The 22766-nt window shown below is 40.0% G+C and overlaps 1 protein-coding gene across 4 annotated transcripts in view; it reads left to right on the top strand.

Annotated features, from left to right (window-relative positions):
- The window catches only part of pde4ba (phosphodiesterase 4B, cAMP-specific a), a 197560-nt gene that overhangs the window by 109459 nt on the left and 65335 nt on the right, over positions 1-22766 (top strand). For all 4 annotated transcript variants that reach the window (XM_060830384.1, XM_060830386.1, XM_060830387.1 and 1 more), the window contains one exon: positions 17662-17774. In XM_060830384.1, coding sequence (XP_060686367.1) covers positions 17662-17774 — 113 coding nt within the window. The remainder of the gene's footprint in view (positions 1-17661; positions 17775-22766) is intronic.

Here is a 22766-nt window from a genome sequence, read left to right on the forward strand (position 1 = left end):
TTCAGTGTACCCTTTTATTATTGACTCTTCAATCAAGGGGAGCCGCAGCATTCTATCCACTTTGTCCGCATCGGTCATAATCTTGGAGAAAGTAAGGACTACAGATACTGGAAGTCAGAATCAATAGATGTGAAGCTGGAAGAACACAGCAGGTCACTGCGTATTGAGGTGTAGGAAAGTAAAGGTTTAAAGCTGAAACTCTTTGTCAGGACTGGGCTGGAGGAGGGAACCCAGACGTTTATAGAGGGAGGTGGGTGGGACTGGGGAAGGGTACGTGGGATGGTGATAGGTGAATGCAGGTAGGGGTTATTATGATTGGTCAGTGAGAAGGATGGAGCAGATAAATGAGTAGGAAGGTGGACATGTTAGAACAGGTCAGGGAGATGAGAAGGGGTGGGACTAGACATGGGGTAAGGCTGGTGAAGTCGATATTGAGGCCTTTGGGTAGTAAGCTTCCCAGGCAAAATATAAGGTTTTGTTCCTTCAGTTTCCATTTGGCCTCACTCTGATACTGAACGAGGCCAAGAATGGACATGTCAGTGGGGATATAGGAAAGGGAATTGAAGTGGATGGCAACCGGATGGTCATATTCATTAATACATGCAGAGCGCAGATATTTCACAAACTGGTCCCCGAGTCTGCGTTTGATTTCCCTGGTATAGAGGAGACAACATCGGGAACAACAGATGCAGTAGATGAGGTTGGTTGATGTGCATAATCATATATACTTTTAACAGGTCCCCCTCAACCCTCTCTGTTCCCAAAAAAAAACTTGTGCTGATCCAACTCCTCTGTGTAGCTAAAGTGCTCCATCGCAGGCAACCTCCTGGTGAACCTCCTCTACACCCATTCTAGTGAAGTCTCAGCCTTCCTATAGTACTGTGACCAGCACTGCACACAGTTGTGGCCTAACCAAAGTTTTGTACATCTACAATTGACCTCCCTGCTCTAATAATCGGAATATTAATGATTACTATCAGAAATATCAGAGATAAATCTTAAAGTAGTCTGCTGTTCTGATGCTATTTCTTTTAAACCTAAGTCTTGAGCTGCTTTTCACCTAATTCTTTGTTGAAAAATGTAAATTCCTCCATTCCATTTTTCCTGCATAAACAGTGCTGGATTTTCAGTCTAATTAGAGCAAGATTGGACCAAAGGTTATCCTGCCAGCCAATGAGCAAGTAATTTGACTCCATTCAATTTCCAAATTATTTCTGTCATTTGAGACCTGCTTGCACATTAAAGGTAGGCAATTAGGCTCACAAAGGGCCTAAAATCTTCGAGTAAAAAATGAGGTCTGCAGATGCTGGAGATCACAGCTGCAAATGTGTTGCTGGTCAAAGCACAGCAGGCCAGGCAGCATCTCAGGAATAGAGAATTCTCTATTCCTGAGATGCTGCCTGGCCTGCTGTGCTTTGACCAGCAACACATTCACAAAGGGCCTAATGAAGGTGAATTTAAAGTAGATTAACATGAGTTCTTAGTTGTCTCTAAGTTCTCATTCCAGCAGGGCTAATTTAGGCACTTGGTGGCAGGTACCCAATGGCAAGTGGTCCCATCAGGGCTGGAGACCTTACCTGCTGGCACGGCAGCAGGAGTAGCCACAAGCTGCCCTTTAGAGGGGTTCCTCTATACCGCTATCCCCACACCCCATCCCAGGACCAAAAGCGATGGCTTGGCTGACGAAACTACCTTTTAGTTAAACATTGAATTGCCCCCTCTCTTTCTTACCTTCCCTTGCCACTGGATTTCCATCTTCACTATCCATCTATCGCATTAAATAGGTGAAGAACCTGTCTTTGTACATGGGGTATGTATTTCCCCCAGATGCAAACAGTCCTGCCTTGTGTTTCTTTACCCAAGACAGAAAATCCAGTCCATGTGTCTTGAATGTTTCAGTCTCTTTCTATGTATTAGCCATGTATCTTTGCTTTCCTGCCCATTGGTTTTCTCCTTGATGGACATTGAAATGCTACTGACTGAGTGTTGAGAGAATGAATATTGCTGATGGTGCTGATATGATGGCAAAACACTGGTAGAAGTTCATAGTTGATCTGTTTTTGCTGTGTTTCATCTCGATAAGAAGAGGAAGAATGGATAAAATGAACAAAGATGAAACAGTAAAAATTGAGTAACATGAAGATACTTCCACGAAGCTTGCTTATGTTCTTGCAATATGAGATAAATCTGCTGGGAAATACCAAGCTGAACCTATAGTTGACTATTTTTTGTCACCACATCTATTTGTGTTGGCTTATCTTGGAGTTAGAGGACTACTACTTCATGGAATCTGAGCTCTGAGGGATGGGTCTGGATGGGTCACTGTATTGGACACATCTCTCCCAGGGATTATTGGCAGCTTTTCATTGTAAGAGTTATGCAGACAGTATAAAAGTGGATCACAGGTTTCTGCAGGCTAAATATCAACATGTGAGACTGACAAAAATGGAATTTTTGGAGTTGACAGTTGGTAAACTGTTAATAGTCCTTCCAAAGATTGCTTAGATGTTATAAACATCTGTCAAACTGGCTATAGAGGTAGGAAACTACCTTTAGACACTGTAGAGGTAGAAAACAAATGAGACAGCACTAAGTTCATACATTTTATATAATGTCAAATAGTGAAGGTGATGTTGTGTGAAGTGAGAGTGGGTAGGTTAACATTCCTGATGAAGGGCTTTTGCCCGAAACGTTGATTTTCCTGCTCCTCGGATGCTGCCTGACCTGCAGTTGTTTTTCAGCCCAACTCCAATCTCGACTCTAATTTCCAGCATCTGCAGTCCTCACTTTTGCCTAACTGGCTTGACATTCCAGAATAGTATACCCAAAGGCTTTTACTGGAACTGGTATCATGTGCTTTACTGTCAATAACTATAATGCAGGTTATCTATAAGAATTACAATGAAACAAAATACTTGTGGAATACCAAGGGCTTTTGGCACATCTTGATTCATTCAGTTTGGAAGCCTAATAGTTTGCTGTTATTGTAGCATGCAATTATTTCTTAAATGATTCCAGGTTTTGCCACCAATCACCTTATCAGTAAATCTATTCAGTGTTGTGAATGAAAATGTATTATGCTGACTCAAAAGCCAAGGAATTATATCAGGCTTTTATTTAAATATTTTTTTATGAAGACTTATGATCACAATGAGTCCATGGCATTAAAAGTGAATTTGGACAAAGATTTCAGCAATTGGGAATTTGCAAGAAACTGGCCAGTCAATCCACACAACAATCTTTTGATTTTCTTTGCCTTTTTTTTAACATCTGCAAGATTGTCATGGCTGATTATAAAATAAAGCTTCATGTGGTCAAAATGAGACACTCTTTCGTTGAATTGTCACTGAAAAATAAATTGAAGCTGATTCTTTTCAATGATAAATAATTTCTTGTTGCTAACAGAAGATACTGTTTTTGGTAAAACAATGCAAATACACTTTAATTTATATCTGAAAATTTACAGGATCCTTTTTCATTCTGTTCTGCATATTGGAAGATGCACCAAAAGAAGTGTAAAAATTTCAAATTCCAAGTAATTAGATCACCAGGCCTTTCTTAAAACAAAATGCACCCTTATCATTTTCTCCTGTAAGATAAGCTCATGATATTTTAGTGATCTTTTCTTTCAGTGATTTTGCTAGATATCATGTCTCCTATGGCTACTATGATAGCCTTTGACTTCAGTACTGAGAGACTGTATTGGCACTTATTCAGATTTTGGGTAAGTAATTAGACTCTCATTAATAATTAGATCAACTAGAACAAGATTCTGTTTTCTAAGGAAAGACCCAGATTGAAAGTGCACTCTAACTCTTTTTTTTTTATTTGTCTGAAAGAAAGTTAATGGAGACAGTAATAATTAAGGACGTTTTTCTTTACTGTATAATGAAACTTGATTTACAATGAAAGAAGGATGGATTTACTTGCAAGTTGCTAAGTTAACTTTTTTCAGTTATCAAGACTTTTTATACTGTAGCTGGTACTTCATCATCCCAAATTCTTTTTTATTTGCGTGGTTGCAGTCTTATGGAGAATTAAGCCAGAATTGAGTTTGGTAAAATCAACCAGAATCAGGACAAGTGAATTATTCATTGCTGCTGTCAAGAGATATGATGTACATGTGTGATGATAAGTTGCCATGCAAAAAAAACTTTTTGAGCACACATTACACGATGTACTGTAGAAAAAACAGAAAAGGCTAAGAACAATTAATAAACCATTTTACAAAAAAACCAAAGAACTGCAGTTGCTGGAATGTCAAAAACAAAATCTCAGCAGGTCTTTCAGCATCTGTGGAGAGAAAACAATTTCTGCTTTCTCTCCACAGATGCTGCCAGACCTGCTGAATTCTTCCAGCAATTTATGTTTTTGTTTTGTAGCAAATTATTTCGTATCAGTGGAGAAAATAAATAAACTATGAAACTGAATTTTCATGGGTGAGTGGAGCTGGGGTCTGAAGAGAGAAGACAAAAAAATGTAAAATCCTGTCAGGTTACTCTCGTGCACTTTCCCAACTCCATGGAATTTATTTTTAAGTGAAATGGTGGTGAGACAAGTACATGACCATTTATGGCATGTAGCAAAGTAAGCTCATTGAAGTATTAGGACACATTCCTAAAACCAAATGGACTTTCCAGCCAGTGAAGTGCATCGATAAGACTGGGCAAATCATGAAAGAGAAGTGGCCCCTTTGGCAGCTCAGCAAGGTCACATCCTATTTCCCTCAATCAGCAATGATTACCAGAGGTTCTACTTGAAGACTTATGCATTGGATGGAGAAGTTTGCCCTCAATGATAACAGCCTGGCAGTTGTAGCCCCATTTTTATTTCACACATTCAAAGGTCATCAAAAGGTAACTCTTGGACCCCATCTGACATAGAACCTGCATTTCCTGGCAGGGCTGCAGGTTTTCCACTGCTGCAGAGCCTCCAATTAGCCCTCCAGACTTGGAAGTTTGCCCATTCTCTTTAATTGAACAGAGCTCCTGGATGTGGCCGTTTAATTGACCACCTCTTTAATAAGGTCAGGCAGCATCCGAGGAACAGGAAAATCAACATTTTGGGATGAAGGGCTTTTGCCCAAAATGTCTTTTTTTCCTGCTCCTTGGATGCTGCCTGACCTGCTGTGCTTTTCCAGCACCACTCTAATCTCCAGCATCTACAGTACCCACCTCCACCTCATACATAACCTCTCTCCAGAACCTTAAATAGTTTTCTGACCTACATTTCATCTTAACAATGGGATCAGGATCTAGAAATGATAATTCAGCTCCTAAGGTGTTAAGCTCATTATGATGTGCTATCACCAAATAATTGCATGAAATGTAATTAAGGTTTACAAAAGATTGAACACATTCACATAAGAACATAAGAAATTGGAAAACAAGGAGGCCATTTCACTCCTTGTGATTGCTCAGTCATTCAGCATGGTCATGGCTGATCTGATTGTGGCCTTAACTCTACTTTCTGACCTGAACTCTCCCCATCTACCCTGAAGCCACATTATCCTTGTAGATTTTATTAAAAAAAAACTCTAACTGAGCCTGTGTACTCAATGACCTAGCCTCCATTGCTCTCTGGCATAGCAAATTCCAAAAATTAACCAGCCTCGGAGAGGAGAAACTCTCAATTTCCTCGCCCATTCATCATAAATACACTTATTTTAAAACCATTACCCATAATACTGGATTCCAGCATGATAGGAACCATTTTTTCACTATTCACACTATCGAGTCCCCTCAAAGTGCTACATTTTTCCATGAAATTCCCTCTCATTATTCTAAATCCTAATGGCAACAGGGCCAACCTGCTCAAACTTCCCTTGTAAGACCACCCCTTCAGCTCAGGAATCAACCAGTGAACCTTCTTTGAACTGCCTCCAATGCAAGTATATCCCTCTGAAATTAAGGAGACTAACATTCTACAGCATACTCTGATCAATACCTTGTATGATTGTAGCAAGACTTTCCTACTTTTGTACAATTATTTCTTTTGCCTACTTAATTGTTTGATGTAGCCGCATGCTAACATTTTCTGGTTCATGTATTAATGACACCCAAATCATTTTACACCATAACAACCATGCTTAATTTACATAATAGCCTACTTTGCTTCTTTCTCCATCAAAGTAAACAACTTCATATTTTCCCAGATTATCTGCCAAACTTTTGCCTGCTCACTTAATCAATTTATTTCCTCCTGTCAAATTTCTCTCCTGCTTAGCTTTGCATCACCATCAAATTCAGTGAGGAAACATTCTGTCTTTTAGTCTAAGTCATTAATATAGATTGTAAATAGTTGAGGCTCCCTAATACTGATACCTGCTCAAACCTTCATTCCACTACTTTACTAACTGAAAATGACTTTGTTTCCAGTTGACTAGGTAATAGTCTATTCATGCTAATCTACTATCCCCAATACCATGAACTCTTAGATTATATAGACACCTTCTCAATTGCTTTGCAGAAATCCAAATGCACAACATGTACTCAGTTTTCCTCTAACAACCCTGGGTGTTTTCATCCTCAAAAAAGCCAGTAGTTTTGTCAAACAAGATTTGATTTCCCTTTCACAAGACCATGTAGATTTTGCTTGATGTTGTAATTTTCTAAATATCTCTGAGTGAATGGTACCTTCCTTGATTTGACTGAGGACTGCTCCTTTTAGACTTTGAGACATGTCCAATTGATTGAAGCACCTGCAGTGTGTTTATCACATATGCTTCTGGCACAGTGTATAGATGGGACATTGACAAAGCATGGTGCTATACAGCAACATGATCCCCTTTGATGGTCGCTGCTGAGAAGCCTGACAAGCTGTCTGGCTGTGTGTCTGAATTAAGGAGCAAGGTCAAACAAAAGTACTGAGAGTCTGTTAACTCTGATTGAGGAGGAAAAGAGCAAAGAGGCTACACTAGGCCAAGCCAATGCTATAAACATCCAAACAGGTGTAAAGTGAGTGAGCTCTAAGAGCAAGTGAGCAGCTTTGAGAGGCAGTTTGGTCCAATTCATGAGCTGTTTGCCTGTCCAAACACGGTGTGCTTGCAGTAGCATTGCAATGAATGAAGTGCTGATCTACATCAAACTGCAGCATTAAAGTGTAGAAACATACTGTTCGTGGATCACACATGTTCCATAAGGTGCAGCGACTCTGGTACATATCAGATGCCAATAACCATGGATTTGGGGTGCATATGGTCATGGCTCATGGAGTGTACCCTGAGTTGCTGGTGCGGTGTGTCCAAAATGGAGATGTGAAAGGGCAAGTGACGAGTTAACTTGCCAGATACCCGTTCTAACTTTTATGTAGGAATTTATTGGAGTCTTGTTTCTATCACTTGTGTGGGAGAATGGGAAACTGAAATTTATTAATATTAATGAGGTGAAATTATATAATAGCTTATGTTAATAGACTTTAATCTCCATTAAATCCCTGGGAGAGTCCAGAACTAGAAGGCATAGGTTTAGAGGGAGTGGGGAAAGATATAAAAGTGACCTAAGGGGCAACATTTTCATCCAGAGGGTAGTGCATGTATGGAATGAGCTGAGGAAGTGATGGTGGCTGGTACAATTACAACATTTAAAAAGCATCTGGATGGGTATATGAATAGTAAGGATTTAGAGGGATATGGCCAAGTGCTGGGAAATGGGACTAGATTAGTTTAGGATATCTGGTCAGCATGGACAGGTTGGAACAAGGGTCTGTTTCCATGCTGTACATCTCTGTGACTTTAGGCCTATCGCCACCCACTAGCAAGAAATTTGTCTCAAGGTCTGGGACATGGTTAAAATTGCATCTATTTGGTTTCAACATTGAGAAGGGCCTTGCTGGATATCTCATCCAATTTGCCCAAATTTATTGTCATAGGCTGCACCGTTTAAAACCTGAAAGTTCTTTTTATTTACTCGGACATGAGTGCTGCTTGCTGGGCAGTGTTTATTGTCGGTTCCTAGATACCCTTGAGAAGGTAGTGATGACAGCCTTGAAATGTTGCAATCCATGTGCTATATGTTGACCCACAGTGCTATTAGGGAGGGAATTCCTGGATTTTGACCAAGTGAAGTAATGGTGATATATTTCCAAACCAGGATGGTGAGTAGTTTCAAGGAGAACTTTCAGGTGGTGTCCTATGTATCTGAAGCTCTTGTTCTCGTAGATGGAAGTGGTCATGGATTTGGAAGGTGCTGTCTCAGGATCTTTGGTGAATTTCGGCAGTTCTTCTTGTAGTAGTACACTGCTGCTATTGAGCTTTAATGGGGGAGGGAGTGGATGCTTGTGATTTTTGGTGCCAATCAAGTAGGCTCAAAATGTCGACTCTCCTGCACCTCGGATGCTGCCTGTCCTGCTGTGCTTTTCCAGCACCGTACTTTTGACTCTGCTTGTCCTGGGTGGTGTCAAGCTTCATGAGTAGTGTTGGAACTGCACTTGTCCAGGCAAGCAGGGAGTGCTGCATCATGCCTTGTAGATGGTGGACAAGCTTTGAGGAGTCAGAAAGTGATTGTTTTTGGCCCAGTATTCCTACCCTCTCATATGCTTATGTAGCCTCGATCTTTATGTCGTGAATGAAATTGAGGTTCTGTTCAATGGTAATATCAAGGATGTCTATAGTGGGGGTTTAAGTGATGGTAACACTATTGAATATCAAGGAATGATGCTTAGATTGTCTCTTGCTGAAGACGGTCATTGTTTGGCATTTGTGTGAAGTGCATGTTAATTGCCTTTTGATAGCCCAAGACTGGATACTATCCAGATCTTGTCAAAAGATAAATTACTTGTGCTCAAGGTATCTCATATCAAAAGGCAGTCTAAGTGTTTCAGCTTTCCATTTGGTTCAATCACTCCTTGCTCTGCCAAGTCAAAATATCCAATGTCTTTCACCAACCACTCCACTCCCACTTTGCCTTCTCGATATGTAGTTAAAAATCACACTCGAGGTTATAATCCAACAGGTTTACTTGAAAGTACTAGCTTTCAAAGCGCTGCTTCTTCCTCAGGTGATTGTGAAGCAGGACGATAAGACACCGAGTTTATAGCAGCCTTTCATCTCTTAGAATGGATTTGCTGGTTTTGGTTCTTTCATATGTAAATCCCAGAAGTACTTTTATGTCACATTCTCAAGATAAGGTTTTAAAATATCTCAGCTCAGACAATGCCTTAATGGTGTGAGTCAGGCCATTCTTGAATCAGACTGGTTCTATTTCCAAAGTGGAATTTACAAATATTACAGTATATGGATTCAATGCCTGCATTGATTGCTTTTAGGTTCTGCATTTTTTGAGCAAAATAGAATGTATCTGCAAATAGAATTCTGCAAAAACAAGTTCACCCTAAAAACCTATATGTATGTGTGTGCGTGAGCAGGAGGGAGAGAGGCACAGTGAGAGTGTGTGTGAGTGCAGGTGAGAGAGTGTATGCTCGCATGTGTGCAAGCTTGGTGAAGTATGTGTCAGTGTGATGGGACATAACCCTGTGAAAGGGTGCATGCATGGGTGTGGGAGATGTATGTGTGTGCATATGAGAGGGTCTGAAACCAACAAATACATTCTAAAAGATGAAATACTTAACAATCTAGGTTTGTTCAATGTATCATTGTATTACTGTAATCTTTTGTTATAAATACTGTGCCTTATGGTGCAGCTTCACAACCACCTGATGAAGAAGCAGTGCTTGGAAAGCTCATACTTCCAAATAAACCTGCTGGCCTATAACCTGGTGTTGAGATTTTTAACTTTGTCCACCCGAGTCCAACACCAACTCCTCCGATTCTAGATATGTTTATTACATTCCCCTTTTCCTCAGGTTGCGATTGTCCAGCCAACACACAATTCCAAAGATTCCAGTATCCAAACCCTTTCAGCAGTTAAGACAACTCAAGCAAAATTGTCCTTTTCTGTGGAAAATATATTTCTACTCCCCAACATTTCCCTTGGAACAGAGAAGATCTATACCTGGAACAGTTCCAGACTTTATATCCCTATCCTTCTCAACAAAAGCTTTTCATCTGCTCTGAGAACTGCTAGAAATTGCAACCTGACACCTCAATGGGTTTCATTTTGACATCTGAACTGACATTCAATGACAATATGATGTTACATGGACAGTTCTCCAAATTGAAATGTTTACCATGATTTCACCAACTCTTATTTCACAACTGTTTTATTTTGAGTTAAAGAAACTAAAACATAAATATCTGGTCAAGTTTTGCATTCTTGATAATTTGATGATCTTCTGCCAGTTTAGAAAATTTCGCTAATCTATCACCTGTTTTTTTTTTCAGCGTTGTATGTCTGTTCTTCAAATTTGGTGCTTTCCTTACTTTCTGTATTTAGATATGAATACAGGATCTTTCTCATAGGCTTTTTTTCTTGACAGAATATATTTTTATGTGATATAATATCTTCTCAAATGTTTCCTTTGCACTTTTTAAACTACTTTGACAGCCCATTGTAGCCAAATTTGTCATCATTCCTTTATAATTATCTTCATTTAAGTTCAAGACACAAGTTTCAGCTCCACATTTCTTACCCTCAAATTGAATGTGAAATTCTATTGTGCTATGATCATTATTTACTTGAGGATCATTTATTCTAAGATCTTTATAAATCCTGTTTCATTACTCACTTCCAGCTGTAAATTAGTTGGCTGTGAGCTGGGTCAGAAGACCATAAGACATAAGGACAGAAATTAGGCTCATTGCATCTGCTCCACCATTCAATCAAGTTTTCAACCCCATTCTCCCACCTTCTCCCTGAAACTTTGATCCCCTTAACAATCAAGAGCCAATCTATATTTGTCTTAAATATACTCAATGACCTGGCCACGACAGCCTTCTGTGGCAGTGAAGTCCATATATTCACCACTTTCTAGCTGAAGAAATGTATTCTTATTTCTGTTCTAAAGGGTCTTCCCTTTACACTAAGGCTGTTCCCTTGGGTCCTAGTCTCTCCTGCTAATGGAAACATCTTCCCAATGTCCACTCTATCCAGGCCTTTCAATATTCTGTAAATTTCAATTAAATACCCCCTCATCCTTTTAAACTCCATAGGCTATAGACCCAGAGTCCTCAAACATTCCACATATGTTAAGCCTTTCATTCCTGGAATCCTTCTCACGAACCTCCTCTGGACTGATACATCCATTCTGAGGAATGGGGCCCAAAATTACACTCAGTACCCTAAATGTGGTCTTACCAGAGACTTATAAAGCCTCAGAAGAACATCCTGCTTTTATATTTCTTTTGAAATAAATGCCAATATTGCATTTGCCTTCCTAACTATTGATTCAAGCTGCAAGTTAACTTAAGAGAATCCTGGACTAGAATTCCCAAGTCCCTTTGCACTTCCGATTTCTGAATTTTCTCCCCATTTAGAAAATAGTCTATGCCTCTATTCTGAATACCAAAGTGCAAAGTGACCTCACACTTTCCCATGTTGTATTCCATGTGCCACCTTTTGCCCATGCTCCTAATCTGTCTAGGTCATTCTGCAGCCTCCACCCTCCCCCACCTCCCCAGTGCTACCTGTCCCTCCACCTACATTTGTATCATCTGCAAACATAGCCAGAATGCCCTTTGTTCCTTCTAAATATATTGTCTAAGAAAGTGCTCCAAGTACATCCACATATTCACCCTCAAATTCATCCTCTGATCCACAAAAATATTAAAATCACCCAAAATCATTGCATATCCATTAGAACAAACAATATTATTTATTGATTTGCACGTTGTTTTGCAGTGTAGCTACTGTTAAGCGACTTATGAACAACTTCCAGCAGTGACTTATTGAGCACAGGAGTTGGGAGGTCATGTTGCGGCTGTACAGGACATTGACTAGGCCACTGTTGGAATATTGCATTCAATTCTGGTCTCCTTCCTATCAGAACGATGTTGTGAAACTTGACAGAGTTCAGAAAAGATTTCCAAGGACGTTGCCAGGTTCGGAGAATTTGAGCTCTTGGGAGAGGTTGAATAGGCTGGGGCTGTTTTTTCCCTGGAGCGTCGGAGGCAGAGGGGTGACATTATAGAGGTTTATAAAATTATGAGGGGCATGGATAGGATAAATAGGCAAGGGGAGACCAGAACTAGAGGGCATTGTTTTAGGGTGAGAGGGGAAAGATATAAAAGAGACCTAAGGGGCAATTTTTTTCATGCAGAGGGTGGTGCGTGTATGGAACGAGTTGCCAGAGGAAGTGGTGGACGCGAGTACAATTGCAATATTTAAAAGGCATCTGGATGGGTTTATGAACAAGAAGGATTTGGGGGGATATGGGCCAGGTGCTAACAGGTGGGACGAGATTGAATTGAGATATTTGATTGGCATGTACGAGTTGGACCGAACGGTCTGCTTCCGTGCTCTATATCTCAATGACTCTTTGACTTCTTTCCTTTGCTATTTCTTATTTCCAGTTAGATAAATTCTATATCTTGATCTTCCCAGTCAAGTAATTTCTTATTCCTGCACAAAACACATCCTTAATTCAAATAGTTGCTGCAATTCCTTTTTCTTTCACCGTATTTGTACAAAATACTCTTGTTAATTCAGTTTCCAACTTTGGTCATTTTGCAACAGTGTCTCTGTAATGGCTGCCATTATTTTAGTTTGTGCAGTCAGTTTATCCCATTTCATTATCATTGCTGCATCCACTTAGACTTTAATGCAGTAATTTAATTTTTTTCTCTAATCTGACTCTATGTGCTATTGCACTCTCATGTTTGTACACTCTCTAACCACAATTCACTTAGTATTGGAGTCCTTTTTATACTCTCTATTTGACTGGCCAAATTTGGTACCACAGCACCATAGGCATTTTGCATCTATAGATAGACCCACATTTCCATTAGGAGCACAGGAGTTGGAGGATAGAGCAGATGAATGCATGGCTGAGGAGCTGGTGTATGGGAGAAGGATTCACGTTTTTAGATCATTCAAAGCTGTTTTGGGGTAGAAGTGACCTGTACAAGAAGGACGGATTGTACCAAAATTGGAAGGGGACTAATATACAGGCAGGGAGATTTGCTAGAGATGCTTGGGAGGATTTAAACTAGTAAGATGGGGGTAGGGGGTGGGACCCAGGGAGATAGTGAGGAAAAAGATCAATCTGAGACTGCTCCAGTTGAGAACAGAAGCGAGTCAAACAATCGGGGCAGGCAGGGATAAGGTAGAACTAATAAATTAAACTGCATTTCTTTCAATGTAAGGGGCCTAACAGGGAGGGCAGATAAACACGGGGCGTGGTCAGGCACATGGTGCTGGGATATCATAGCAATTACAGAAACATGGCTCAGAAATGGGCAGGACTGCAGCTTAATGTTCCAGGATACAGATGCTACAGGAAGGATAGAAAGGGAGGCAAGAGAGGAGGGGGAGTGGCATTTTTGCAAAGGGATAGCATTTCAATTGTGCTGAGGGAGGATACACCTTAATGAGGTTGTATTGCAGACCCCCTAATAGCCAGAGGGAAGTTGAGAAACAAATTTGTAAGAAGATCTCAGCTATCTGTAAGAATAATAGGGTGGCTATGGTAGGGGATTTTAACTTTCCAAACATAGACTGGGACTGCCATAGTGTTAAAGGTTTAGATGGAGAAGAATTTCTGAAGTGTGTACAAGACAATTTTCTGATTCAGTATGTGGATGTACCTACTAGAGAAGGTGCAAAACTTGACCTACTCTTAGGAAATAAGGCAGAGCAGGTGACTGAGGTGTCAGTGGGGGAGCACTTTGGGGCCAGCGACCATAATTCCATTAGATTTAAACTAGTGATGGAAAAGGATAGACCAGATCTAAAAGTTGAAGTTCTAAATTGGAGAAAGGCCAATTTTGACAGTATTACGCAAGAACTTTTAATAGCTGGCTGGAGGCAGATGTTCGGCTGGAAAATGGGAAGCCTTCAGAAATGAGAGAATAAGAATAGAGAGAAAGTACAGTCCTGTTGTGGTGAAAGGGAAGGCTGGTAGGTATAGTGAATGCTGGATGACTAAAGAAATTGAGGGTTTGGTTAAGAAAAAGAAGGAAGCATATGTAAGGTATAGACAGGATAGATCGAGTGAATCCTTAGAAGAGTAGAGAGGAAGTACGAGTATACTTAGGAGGGAAATCAGGACGGCAAAAAGGTGACATGAGATAGCTTTGGCAAATAGAGTTAAGGAGAATCCAAAGGGTTTTTACAAATACATTAAGGAGTAACAGGTAACTGGGGAGAGAATAGGTCCCCTGGAAGATCAGCAAAACAACCTTTTTGTGGAGCAGCACACAATGGGGGAGATACTAAACGAATAATTTGCATCAGTATTTACTGTGGAAAGAGACATGGAAGATATAAAATGTAGGAAACTAGATGGTGACATCTTGAAAAATGTCCATATTCCAGAGGAGGAAGTGCTGGATGCCTTGAAATGCACAAAAGTGAATAGATCTCCAGGACCTGATCAGGTGTACACTAGAACTCTGTGGGAAGCTAGGGAAATGATTGCTGGGCCTCTTACTGAGATATTTGTATCATCGATACTCACAGGTGATGTGCCAGAAGACTGGAGGTTGGCTAACATGGTGCCATTCTTTAAGAGGAGTGATGAGGATATGCCAGGGAACTATATAAAAGTGAGCCTGATGTCAACTGATTAGAGAGATAAAAACAATGACTGCAGATGCTGGAAACCAGATTCTAGATTAGTGGTGCTGGAAGAGCACAGCAGTTCAGGCAGCATCCAAGGTGCAAGCTTGAACTGCTGTGCTCTTCCAGCACCACTAATCCAGAGTCGACTGTTTAGGAATAGTCAACATGGCTTTGTGCGTGGGAAATCATGTCTCATAAACTTGATTGAGTATTTTGAGAAAGTAACAAAGAGGATTGATGAGGGCAGAGTGGTAGATATGATTTATATGGACTTCAGTAAGGCATTCGACAAGGTTCTCCATGGGACACTGATTAGCTAGGTTAGATCTCATGGAATACCGGGCGAACTAGCCATTTGGATAGAGAACTAGCTCAAAGATGGAAGACAGAGGGTGGTGGTGGAGGGTAGTTCTTCAGACTGGAGGCCTGTGACCAGTGGAGTGCCACAAGGATCAGTGCTGGGTCCTCTACTTTTCATCATTTACATAATTGATTTGGATGCGAACATAAGAAGTATAGTTAGTAAGTTTGCAGATGACACTAAAATTGGAGGTGTAGTGGACAGCAAAGAAGGTTACCTCAGATTGCAATAGGATCTTGATCAGATGGGCCAATGGGCTGAGAAGTGGCAGATGGAGTTTAATTCCAATAAATGTGAGGTGCTACATTTTGGGAAAGCAAATCTTAGCAGGATTTATACACTTAATGGTAAGACCCTGGGGAGTGTTGCTGAACAAAGAGACCTTGGAGTGCGGGCTCATATCTTCTTGAAAGTGGAGTCGCAAGTAGATAGGATAGTGAAGGTGGTGTTTGGAATGAGTATTGAGTTCAGGAGTTGGGAGGTCATGTTGCAGCTGTACAGGACATTGGTTAGGCAACTGTTGGAATATTGCGTGCAATTCTGGTCTCCATCCTATCGGAAAGATGTTGTGAAGTGAAACTTGAAAGGGTTCAGAAAAGATTTACAAGCATGTTGCCAGGGTTGGAAGGGTTTAGTATTAGATTAGATTACTTACAGTGTGGAAACAGGCCCTTCGGCCCGACAAGTCCACACCGACCCGCCGAAGCGCAACCCACCCATACCCCTACATTTACCCCTAAGAGGCTGAACAGGCTGGGGCTGTTTTCCCTGGAGTGTCGGAGGCTGAGGGGTGATCTTATAGAGATTTACAAAGTTATGAGAGGCATGGATAGGATAAATAGACCAAGTCTTTTCCCTGGGGTGGGGGAGTCCAGAACTAGAGGGCATAGGTTTCGGGTGTGTTGGGAAAGATATAAAAGAGACCTAAGGGGCAACTTTTTCACGCAGACGGTGGTACGTGTACAGAATGAGCTGCCAGAGGATGTGGTGGAGGCTGGTACAATTGCAACTTTTAAGTGGCATTTGGATGGGTATGTGAATAGGAAGGGTTTGAAGGGATATGGGCCGGGTGCTGGCAGGTGGGACTAGATTGGGTTGGGATATCTGGTCAGCATGGATGGCTTGGACCAAAGGGTCTGTTTCCATACTGTTCATTTCTGACTCCAAGTTCCAGGATTTTGACCATGAGACACTGAAACAACAGCCATATATTAGGAAGGTAAATGGCTCAGCAGGAAACTTGCAGGTGTTACTGTTGCCATATATTTGTTACTCTTATCCAACCAGATAGCAGTGGTCTTGCATTTGGAAGCTGCTGCATAAGAAGCCTTGGTGAATTTCTGCAGTAAATCTTGGAGTATAGTAGGGTTTCAAATTTAGAAGTGGATGTAAATCCTTAACTTTGTTTTTGTCTCCATAGATGCTTCTTAACTTGCATTGTTTCTGTAGCATTTTCTGTTCTTATTTCAGATTTCCAGCATCTGTAGTGTTTTGTTTTTGAACTTACAATGAACACAACTTCATAATTTACTGTATTCTTGAATCAACAGGATGGAGATTGTTTTCTGAGTTCTAGAAATGTTTGTTTCTTTAAATCCTGTTGCAATAATAACCCCACTTTGAATTGTATTCAATCCTTGGATAGTTTAAATAAGTGTGACTGTTGTATCAAGTTTAGATTACCCTAATCCAAGAATTCGTTGTGATTCTGCAGTGTATTTTTATTGACTGGTCGAATGGATTGCTATCTTGTAGTATGAAAATCCAGGAGAAAGTGAGGTCTGCAGATGCTGGAGATCAGAGCTGAAAATGTGTTGCTGGAAAAGCGCAGCAGGTCAGGCAGCATCCAAGGAGCAAGAGAATCGACGTTTCGGGCATAAGCCCTTCCTGAAGAAGGGCTCATGCCCGAAACGTCGATTCTCGTGCTCCTTGGATGCTGCCTGACCTGCTGCGCTTTTCCAGCAACCCATTTTCAGCTCAGGTATGAAAATCCAGTCCAGGGTTTCTGCCTGATTTTGGCTGGGTCCCGAAGTTTTTTGCCATTTCCGTTCAGTTAAACTTTGTATAACTACAAACACATTAATGAAAAAAAAACGTAATTTGGCACTCACTGAGAAGGGGGGACTCCCTTGTGTGAATTTATCTAAGGATCGTATTATTCTACTCATGAAATTGTGGAAAATCCGTCTCACAAGTGGCGAGCTGATTTGGTGTCTCGAAATGCATTTTTGCCTAGTTTGCTAGACCTCTTAAAAGTAGTTTTCCTTGAAACAGTTATGTGTTGAAGTTAAGCTGACAAACTTTTCTCAAAAAGTAATTACACCGTAACGAGAATTGCTAGCCATAGTTTCACTCCAAAAGTAAACAACGCTATGACTAATTTTATGTTGTAAATGTGACGTCTTCTTTGGGAAACCACCACCGAGCAAGACAAGCAGTAGGGAACTCTATGGTATCATTTCGTAGCTCCCTTGTCGCATTTAGGAGAAAGATTTTGTTTGATGAATTGCTGACATCCTGAATCAACGAACACTGCAACATATCGTTAATTCAGCAACCAGACAGCGAGCCGGGGACGCGTGATGAAGGAACACTGTGCTCTGACTTTGGGCTGCTCAACTAATATCGATATGGACACTGTGCAGCAGCTGAACCCTGACTACATGCCTATGTGCTTGTTTACAGAAGAATCCTACCAAAAGTTAGCCATGGAGACTCTGGAAGAATTAGATTGGTGTTTGGACCAACTTGAGACAATACAGACCTACCGGTCAGTCAGTGAGATGGCTTCCAACAAGGTAAGAAATTATTTCTATGTGATTATGCTTGCGATATAAAGAATGCAAAATTGCCCGACTGCAATGTGTTCAGAAAAAGGCAGTTTAAACTTTTTTTGTTATTTACGTCCTGGTTAGTTTGTATTTTGCATAGGTTACATTTTCGTTGATCACTTCTTTTTTATAAACGCTTAATACAGATTTTATGTGAAAATCTTCATGTGTGAATCTAAAACCAAATCAAAGAACTGCTAAAAAGGAAATTTCTGGGGCGATTGACTGGAAATTTCTGTAAGTTCCACTGTGATCTCTGTTACCTGGCTGGTGAGAGTTTCGGAGTTACACTCCATAGCAGTGTCCTGATGGATTGGAAAGATTGAACAAATGTCTATTATAAATACTTAATTCCTGTGAGTTAACTTTATTGTTACTGTCTATAAAGATTTATTACTAGTAGAATAAAGAAACCATGTTTTATAATCTTCGTGCAATGCTGTTTTTAAATTGCCTGTCACCCTAAGAGACAGATGAATAAGTGTAGATACTTTGAAATGTCATTTAATGTTATGGCACTTCAGTTGATTATACAGCAACAAATCAAAGATAATAGTCAAAAATGCAGCTACAGTTTAACTGAATGCATAATGTTATGGAAAAGCAGATTATATGCTTGTACAGATTAAATAGGTGACAGTGTAAAGATTACTAGCAAAAATTCAGTGGCTATTCACATCAGAATAAATGTCCAGGGGTCTAGGGGATGTAGTTTAAAACATAAGAACAGCCCTTCATGGGCCCTTTCACACCTGCTTCATCATTCAGTAAATTCATGTCTGAGCTTCTTCATGAATTCCATTTTTTCTGCCCTGTGCAACATTGCATTGTCACTGGGTGGAAAATTTCAAATCTCTTGATGCTGTGTGTAAAGAATTTTCTTCTTGCCTCAATTGCTAAGCCCTTATAAGGCAAGATTCTCCATCCAGGGGGAAAGCAAAATCTCTCAGCATTTATTTTAGTGAGACCAAATAGGTTGTTATATCAGTATGTTAACTTTGTGATTTATGTACAAAGACCACACAAATCCCCCCGCATTAGGCTCTGACCTTTTAAAATAGCTTTCTTTTTTCAGTCTTCCAAACTGGATTATTTCACTCTTTCTCCATCCTGTCATTATAGTCAATTTATACTTTTTCATAATGGTAACAGGGCATTAGTGATTAAGACCATGTTAGAGAAAAACAGTAAAAAAATTCAGATGTATTCAGTTATATCTGAATTCAGTAAACATTCACATAAAGATAGACAACTTGAATGGTATAAACAAAGATGCTGCAGATTGAAGATGTGTAGGTACTAACAATATGGATTTCATCCAAATGGCTATTTTGGTCTAAAGCTCAACTTTCCTCTTCAGATTTTATGAATTCCTCCTTATTCGGACTACATTTACTCCTTTGTTTATTGTCCTAACTATCACCTTAGTTATTTATTCATCAAAACACTGATTTAAGCAATTTAAGAGCAGTCCATCCCCATGGAGCAAATCCTTCTTTCTCAGTTATTTTGCCAATATCCCATGATCTGAAATTTCTCCCTCCTCCCCACATCCCACAACCACTTTCAGTCATGCATTCAGGTAGTATGGTGGCTCAGTGGTTTGCACTAGTGTCTCTCAGTGCCAAGGACACATTCAATTCCACCCTCAGGTGACTGTGTGGAGTTTGCACATTCTCCCTGTGTCTGCGTGGTGTTTTCCTCCAGGCGCACTGGTTTCCTCCCATAGTTCAAAGATATGCAAGCTAAGTGGATTTGCCATAGGAAAGTTAGAGTGGTGTGTGTGTGAGAGAGAGTGTGAGATGCTCTTTGGAAGGTCGACGTGCACTCAATTGGCCGAATGGCCTGCTTCCACACTGTAAGGATTCTATGATTTAAGTTTAAATATTGTGGATGCTTTAAATCTGAAACAAACACAGGGCATTTTGGAGAAACTCAGCAGGGCTGACAGCATCTGTAAAGAAAGAAACAAGAGTTAATGTTTTGAGTTTGATATGACTTTTCAGACTGGCTTTGCAGAAAATCATATCTGACTCAAAATGTTAACTCTTTTTCTCTCCACAGATGCTGCCAGACTTGCTGAATTTCTCCAGCATTTATTTAAACTTCAAACCTATTTGACCTATTCCATATTGTACGTCATTCAGGTTCTTTCCAGAAATAATTTCCTTTTGAGGTTTTGTTTTGTGTATCATATCTTAGCTTCCTAAGCTCACACAACAGAATTCCATTCTTAGTTTTATCTGTGCCCTTTATTCATGTATGAATTGTGTCTAAAGGTTCCTCTGCACCCTTCTCTAGCCTCGTGGAGACATACTTAACCCCTGGCAGAGGGTAACTTTCACTATTTTAAGGACTTCTGGTTAAGGCTGCACCAGTATGGTTTTGATTCACACTGGTAGTAAGTATCCCATACACATTGGATAATGGCAAAAGCTAAGACTTTCTACAGGTGAGATCCCCTCACCTAACGGAGTTGTAGCCACATCTTGCTTTCCCTGACTGCTAAATATTAAACCATGCCCAACCACATGAATATGAGTGTGTTCTGAGTCAAAATGACGCGGTATCTCTCTCGCTCCTTGTTACTTTACAATCTCTATGCCTTAGTCTTGAGGTCAACTTTGAACCGAAGTTCTTTGACTTACGTACACTTACCACAAATAAAGCTTCCTGATTTCATACTGGTCTTCACAAACTTCACAACACCATATCTCCTATACTGACATCTAAATTTATATATTTAATTAACTGATGTTTTATAGGAGTAATTCACTCAGTCATTCAAACAGTTCAGCAGTATTTTGATATATAATATGCTGGTTTGAAGTGAACTGGAAAGGTTTGGTGCTTTAAAGTTCTACAATAAGACAGAAAAGGTACATGTAGCAGGTACAGCAATGTGGACATTTTGTACTGTGTTGGACTGCCTTTTGTTTTGATGAGAAATGTTTCCATGAGTTTTTAAATTGAACATCCTTCTTTTCTTAGTTTGAACAGTTCCTGTTCAGAAAAAAAGGTGTTGCAATCCTGTGGGAGTCATAAAGGGGAAGGAAGACTGATAATTGTACATTCTAAGGAAAAATTATTTTCCATTTTATTTGTTCATAAGTGTTCAAAATCTATTGATATGTCATATTAATGTGGTTAACTACATCACTTACATAAAAATCATACATGCTGCTTGGCCTTCCCCACACAAAAGTTATATCCCAACAATTTTCATGTATAAAGATTGTGCACCATTAAATGTTTAACTTTAGTTAGAATGGGACAGTCTGGGTGTAAAATCAGAATAATATTTGCGTGTTGAAATAAAGGTTAAAGGTAGTCATGACTCTGTATTCAAAAACAGGATGCCTGGATTCCTAATAACTATGAAAGGAAGACCAGTCAGTGAAACAATGTGGGGTGGAAAATGCAGTCCAAATGTGAGCGCATTGATTGCAATTGCACAAACACTGACTGTTCCTCTGACCAGACCATTACCGAGTTCCTCATTGTGTCACTGAAGCCAAAAGACGTCATTGCAGACTGATAGTAGACACCATGCATCTGTTTAAAGAGTGACTCGCATTTCCTGTCTCATTCCTGGCTCCTTCAGAGAATTGCAAAGACGCTCAGACATCCGGAATGTAGGCATATGCAACTACTAATCTCCAATTCAAAATACTGAATACAGATAATCAACTAAATGCTACTATGGTTAACCAATACTAAAGTAAGATTGATAAGCTATAAGTTCATTCCAAATATCTAACTAATGTTACACAGTGCTAGCATTATTAATATAAGTTGCTGTTGTGAAATTTTTTTTTGGGTGGGAAATGAGAACACCCAGAAAAACTGCGTCATTTTCCCTGTAATGATGCAAGTGTAATTGGAAAACAATGAGATGTTTTGATACAATGTAGGTAATGCACTTCCTTTTTTGGTTTAGAAAACATTCTTTGCATTCAGTAGTTCAACTTTATATTGCCCTTTCCTTAATCATACCTGTTTAGTGAATTACATCACATGACATTTCGACAATTACACCTTAAAATGTCCATATTACAGAGGAGGAGGAGCTGGATGTCTTAAAACACAATATTATGTGCAATTCTGGTCTTCTTCCTATTGGAAGGATGTTGTGAAACTTGAAAGGGTTCAGAAAAGATTTACAAGGATGCTGCCAGGGTTGGAGGATTTGAGCTACAGGAAGGGGCTAAATAGGCTGGGGCTATTTTCCTTGAAGCATTGGAGGCAGAGGGGTGACCTTGTAGAGGTTTATAAAATCATGAGGGGCATGGATAGGGTAAATAGACAAGGTCTTTTCCCTGGGATGGGGAGGATCCAGAATGAGAGGGCCTATGCTTACGATGAAAGGGGTGATGTTTTCACACCGAGGATGGTGCGTGTATGGAATGATCTACCAGAGCAGGTAGTGATGCATTTAAAAGACATCTAGATGGGTATATAAATAGGAAGGGTTCAGAGGATATGGGCCAAATGCTGTTTAATAAGACTAGATTAGGTGAGGATATCTGGTCAGTATGAACGAGTTGGACGAAAGGGTCTGTTTCCATGCTGTATGTCTCTGTGACTCTATGACTGTGTATGTCAATCATCAGAAGGTATAAAGAGTCAATATTGGAACTAACAGGACAGACATCATGACAAGGTATCTTAGTGGCTTCATTTACATACAAGAGAATTACACTCTTTAATACCATGAGCTGGGAATACGCCAATATGATTGGGGACAAGAATCCAGTAAGGTGAACTTGGACACTCCAGTGGCAATTCTGGTGTGAAGCTAAATATTTCAGTACTTAGAGAAGTATGTCACTTTTTTTTGTTTGAGGAGTGGCTCACTTGCCATTGCAGGCCTCTGATTTTCACATTAAATTCTATTGGACCTGATATGATAAGATACAGTTCCAAAACTTAAGAAAAACCTATTTAATGCAGCTGTGT

The sequence above is a fragment of the Hemiscyllium ocellatum genome, chromosome 9, assembly GCF_020745735.1.
Source record: "Hemiscyllium ocellatum isolate sHemOce1 chromosome 9, sHemOce1.pat.X.cur, whole genome shotgun sequence".
Taxonomy (NCBI): Eukaryota; Metazoa; Chordata; class Chondrichthyes; order Orectolobiformes; family Hemiscylliidae; genus Hemiscyllium; species Hemiscyllium ocellatum.